The 6,142-nt window shown below is 36.6% G+C and overlaps 1 protein-coding gene across 1 annotated transcript in view; it reads left to right on the top strand.

Annotated features, from left to right (window-relative positions):
* The window catches only part of LOC117169812, a 3,196-nt gene extending 141 nt beyond the window's left edge, over positions 1–3,055 (top strand). Inside the window, exons 2-5 of the mRNA XM_033356319.1 lie at positions 378–659; positions 1,114–1,564; positions 1,861–2,220; positions 2,338–3,055. Of these exons, the coding sequence (XP_033212210.1) occupies positions 378–659; positions 1,114–1,564; positions 1,861–2,220; positions 2,338–3,055 (1,811 nt within the window). The remainder of the gene's footprint in view (positions 1–377; positions 660–1,113; positions 1,565–1,860; positions 2,221–2,337) is intronic.
* The last annotated feature ends 3,087 nt before the right edge of the window (positions 3,056–6,142 follow it).

Here is a 6,142-nt window from a genome sequence, read left to right as displayed (position 1 = left end):
GAGGAAGAGCAAAACCAGCTCGACAACTACGAGGAATCTGCAGAGTTTCAGCAATTAGCGGACGATTACAGTCCATACATGGTAGACACTCAGACGGAACTTTCTACAGATTATTAGTAGATTCGGGAGCCGCGATAAATCTAATAAAGAAATCGGAAGTACCAGCAGAAAGAACACCATTTGATATGAAAAACCGTTTTTCTATGGGGAGAGATATACACCATTCAAATCAAGCGGTAAGAATACCATATTTAGGAAAAATACATCTCTTCCATATCATTGCTGACGATTTTCCTTACCAGAGGAAAGTATCATTGGCCTGCCTTTTTTTAACGCGTTTGATAAATACCATTTGACTAAGAACTTCCTTTACGTAGACAATATAAAGTTACCCCTTTATGAGGACGGAACAGTTTTACCTGGCAATACAGCACAAATAACCCGGGTAAAAGTAATTGACAAAGATCAAGACATTTACATAGAAAATGACAAATTAATCCCTGATGGTGTTTACAAAGTAGAAAATGAAGAGTTAGTTGTACCCCTGTACAATTATGATAAAGACCCGTTGATAATACCACAACAAATCGAGTACGAAGCAATAGAGCAAATTAAAGAAACAAATAGAATGAGTGCTACTTTAGTGGAAAAAAAACCAAGTAAACAGGATTCAAGATTTATTAAGCAAGACTAGATTGAAGCACGTAGAAAAAGCGGAAGCTCCTAAATTATGGAAAATAATAGCGGGTTACAGTGATATTTACAACCTTGAAGGAGACCCGTTTCCATGTACTGATCTAGTGGAACATGAAATCGTTTTAAAAACAGGAAAAATAGTAAATTTAAAATCCTACCGTCCTCCTGAATGCCATAAAGAGGAAATAAAAACTCAAATGCATGAATTGAAGGAAAAAGGTGACATAAGAGATTCAAAATGACCCTTCAATTCACCGATTTGGGTTGTCCCAAAAAAGGAAGACGCGTCTGGTAGGAAGAAGTGGCGAATAGTAATCGATTTTCGGAAGGTGAATGAAGACACAGAACAAGATGCTTATCCACTACCCCTCACTGAAGACATTTTGGATCAATTAGGGAATGCAAAATTCTTTTCAGCCTTCGACCTCAGCTCTGGGTTTCACCAAATTCCAATGAGTGAGACCTCAAAAAAGTATACGGCTTTTTCAACACCAGAAGGATATTTTGAATTTAATAGAATGCCCTTTGGACTCAAAAATTCTCCCGCTACTTTCCAAAGGATGATGGACAATGCCTTAAGAGGATTGGTAGGAAAAAAATGTTTTGTTTACCTCGACGACATTGTCGTATTCGGCTCAACTTTAGAAGAACACAACGAGAACCTAGTAAGCCTATTTGACAGACTGAGAGAAACGGGATTAAAACTTCAGCCTGACAAGTGCGAGTATTTACGTCCGGAATTCAAATATTTAGGACACTTGTTAACTGAGGACGGTGTAAAACCTAACCCCGCAAAAATACAAGCAGTACGGGATTTTAAACCACCACAGAATGTAACCCAAGTTCAGAGCTTTTTGGGACTCGCAGGGTATTATAGAAAACTTATAAAAAATTTCTCTCAAATTTGTAAGCCTCTTACAAATCTAATACAGAAGGAGACACCTTTTGACTGGTCAACAAATTGTCAAGAGTCTTTTGAACAAATAAAAGAACTATTATGCTCAGCACCGGTTTCAAGATTTCCAAACTACAAGGAGAAATTCACTTTAACGACAGACGCATCTAATCACGGATTAGGCGCAGTATTATCCCAAAACGGTCACCCCTGTTGTTACAACATATCAAGGACGTTAAACAAAGCCGAGATTAATTATAATACAACAGAGAAGGAACTTTTAGCAATAGTTTGGGCATGCAAAAGGTTAAGACAGTACCTTCTTGGAAGAAAGTTTACAATTCAAACGGACCATCAGGCATTAATATGGCTACACAACGTGAAAAATCCCTCTTCACGATTGTTAAGATGGAGATTACGTTTGGCGGAACTTGTTACACTGTCGAACACGTAAAAGGAAAGGAAAATAAAGCCGCAGATTGCCTATCTAGATTATTTCCAATTCAACAAGAAGAAGGTTCTCTACAAAATACACCAGAAGAAGTTGGGCAGGACGTGGAAAGAGGGGAGGAATTAATAGGAGAAGAAACAGCGAGTACGTCTAGAGAGGAAAATGTTTTACCACAACCGTCAACAAGTTCTTACCGCCATCGCATGGATGCAGATCTACTCATCTCGGATGACTAAGAGTTAACGGAAGGAAGAGATAATTTACACAAAGAATATAAAAAATGGATTACTAATAGAACACCGAGTAGAGAACATGTAAAACCTAACGCAGGTGGAAAGCTCTGGAGAACCATATCCAAGGAACGTAGAGGAAGTCATGCAACATCTCTATATAAGTTACCTCAATTTAATGAGACCGAGTGGCTGAAAGTATTAGATAAGATAAATAAAGATGTCATGGCCTGCAAGCTATCTATTTCACGATACCACTTTATAGACCCAATGATCACCTCTTTAGAAAAAGTGAAAATAAGGGACTACCTCAACTTCTTGAGTCACAAATATGAAGATCAGCAGTTTCACACGTGTTACATACCACGCGCAGAACTTACTCAAGAGGAAAAGGGAGAAATCATAAGAGAATCGCACGGATCAATTACTGCTCAACACTTTGGGGAAAACAAGACTATCGAACGAGCAAGAACCCTTGGAGAATGGAAAAATATGGAACAGGAAATTATTCATTTCATTAAACGATGTCCAGTATGTCAATTACAAAAGACAGTAAGAATTGAAAGACTGTATGAAGCAATCATCCCAGACACGCCTGGCAACCCTAACGACAAAATAGCCATGGATATCTTCGGTACATTGCCTTCGACACTATTAGAGCATGCATACATCCTCAGCATACAAGATATGCTCACAAAATACTTGATCTTAATACCTCTGAAGCACACGGAATCGGAAAGTATTATAGAAGGGACCATAATACAGAATGGGATCAAAACCTGAAAATAATTTGCATGGCATACAACACTATGAAGCATGACGGTACAGGATACTCACCCTTTCAACTGACCTTTGGAAGAGAGGCCAATTTGCCCTCAATGCTAAGCACAACACCTAATGTCAAGTATGAAGAACTACTTAACCTATGGAAGCCTAGACATGAACACTACCTCAAGAAGGCTAAGGAGAAAATAGAAACACAAAAGCTCAAATACAAAAAACTGCAAGACTCGAGAATTGCCATAACGCAGGGAATCTATAAACCCGGAGATCTTGTTAAACTTATTGACAGCCATCAAGATAACAAACTCTCTCCTTCATGGAAAGGACCAGCAGTAATTGTAGAGAAATAAGAAAACAACAACTACACTGTACTTTTTAACGACAAACGAACTAGGATACACGCCAATCAACTTATGCCTTATTATCAATAATTTTCCAGATGAATTTAGCACTGTTCATCTTATTACTACTGAGTGTAGTCGAAGCGGAAATCAGTATAAGTAACCTGGACGGAGTAACTATCTATTCAGAAGATCTGGGACAAGCTAATCTATATCACGAAACTTGGAACGTCATACTTGAAGTAAGTACTGATAATATAGAAGAACGATTCGTCTCATTGCAAAAAATTTATGCGATTGCGTCGAACCTCCTCTGCAATGTATGCCCTAAAGAATTTTAGCTCAAACTCATCAATTCACGTATAGAGCGTTTAGAGAATCAGAAAAATTTGCTAGATCAGCTATTAAGTAGAACCCGTGTTTTGAGAGGACTTTTCAATTTTGTAAGAGACATTTCGAAAACACTGTTTGGAACTCCCAGTTCACAGGATATGACCTACATTAATGAGGAACTTGATGAATTGTTTAACAATAATAAAATATTATCACAAAGCATATCCAATCAAACTAGAATCATTAAAATCTTATTAAACTCAGCATCTAATGATTTTAAGACTCTCGAATTGCATAGCCAGGACACAATTAACCGCATAAACCAGCTGGCAAACGGAACAAACCGAAACACTCAAAGTATCGCGATTTCAAATCAAATGACGGTCTGCATGATGATAGTCGATGAGCTGAGTGAAGATATTAACTTATTAATAGACGCAACAAATGACGGGAAAAGTGGAATAATTCACCCTCAACTTCTAACACCAGGAATCCTGATAAGCGAAATGAAAGAGTTCGAAGATAAATTCAAAACTAAATACACCATCCCTTTGGAGAAATCTAATTTTCAACATATTATCGGCATCTCAACGATTAACGTGGCTATTTCAAAGAATAGATTTGTCTACACCATTCATATTCCTATGCCAGAAACAGAGACTTACGAAATTAAACATTTAATACGTATTCCTAAACAAATCCGTTCAGTCTTCCTAGCAATAAACCCAGACTACGAATACCTACTAATGGGACAAGGACACACAACATACGTACCGACCGAATATCTTTAGATAATTGTAAACACTACGGCGAAATTAAAATGTGTAAACGAATGCAACCCACTTACATGATGTCAGAAACGCATAGTTGTGAGAATAGCATATTAAGAACGAATGTGAAAAGTATTAGTGACGAATGTAAATATTCCCCCTTTAAAATTATTAACATTGCTTTTATACAACTTACTTACGGATATATTTTGATCCCCCATGAGCGAATTGATGTCGATGTGATGTGTGAATCGGGACACGATAAAATTAAAATTCAGGATCCAACGAAAATTGTAAGCAAAGATAAATGTATACTAAATGGAATGAATATTGTATTGAAATTAAGTCCAACGAATACTCTTGTCAAAGAAATTCATTATAGAAAGAACTTATCGCTACCATATACTGATGACCAACTAGACTCTATAAAAGATAAGTTAATACCACTAACTCAGGAAGTTAGGTCCTTTAATTTAAACAATCTAAAGCAATCGGTCGATGACATCGAAAACGCAGTAGAAAAGGTCAGTAGGGACAGACGCGATAGATTTAAATTCTGATGCAATTTGGATGATTATAGTATCGTTAGACGTGTGTGACAAGTTGGAAGAAGATTCGATAGAAAGCACATTATTTTCTCTGGCGGGATGACCGTTTTGATTGTCATAGGATGATTGTGGCGAGACTGGAGAAGTGACGACAGAAGGCGCGGAAAGATTTCTTTTTATTAGAGTTTTAATTTTATCACAAGCCGCATAGAATCTAGTTTCAAAACTCGCTCTTTCGTCAATACTCTCCGCCTCCTCTGACGACCCTGCCTCGGTGGGCATTTCTATCTCATTTTGAGTATTTTCAAACTTTTCAGAAAAAGGCAAAACTTTATCTTTTAAACGTGATTCTACATCAAGTGTTTCAATATTTGTTTCGTAGTCAATTGTATCCTAAAATTTTTCTAAACATGTCAATTGACCCTTTACAATTCCGAGTTTTTTCCTCAACGTTTTAAGCTCATCTGCCGACATTTTTACAAGATTAAAACTTTATATGTGAATGTGATTGAAGCTATTGGAGAAATGGAGAGAGAATGAAGAATGGAATTGATAGATCGAAACCACTCACTTGGATTTTTTCAGATACGTTGACATGAGAATTACAGATACTGTACGTGTACTTGTTGCTCCATGAATGTTGCTTAAAAAAAGGTTGATCTGGACATATGCTTTTCCTGAGTGCTTTTTACTGCACCGTCAACGTTAATAAAACGACAAAGCCTTCCTGAATGGCTTTTTGAATTTAATTTTTCGCTAATGTCACTAATTGTTCATAATTCACCTCGATACTGAACAATGTCAGATAATTTTGTTTCTCTGACGTCTATTAGACTTTGCACTGTGACTACTCAATTTCTGTATGTAATGTTTGTAACTTTGTCACTCAGTAATCGTTACTTTGTAGCTTTGATAATTTGTTGGTCTGTAAATTTGTCTATTTGTAAATTTGTGACTTTGTAGCTTTATAAATTTTTACTAAGCGTAAAGTTGAAAATTAAAAAAGAATTATATTAAATACGCCGAATTTAATTGTTTATTGTCCAATTTCTGACTTAAGAGTAGATGAAGAATAATTTGTTGATTAATGAAACA

This window comes from Belonocnema kinseyi, chromosome 3 (genome assembly GCF_010883055.1).
Source record: "Belonocnema kinseyi isolate 2016_QV_RU_SX_M_011 chromosome 3, B_treatae_v1, whole genome shotgun sequence".
Lineage (NCBI taxonomy): Eukaryota > Metazoa > Arthropoda > Insecta > Hymenoptera > Cynipidae > Belonocnema > Belonocnema kinseyi.
The sequence above is the reverse complement of the archived record's forward strand: the minus strand, read 5'-3'. Positions and strand labels throughout refer to the sequence as shown.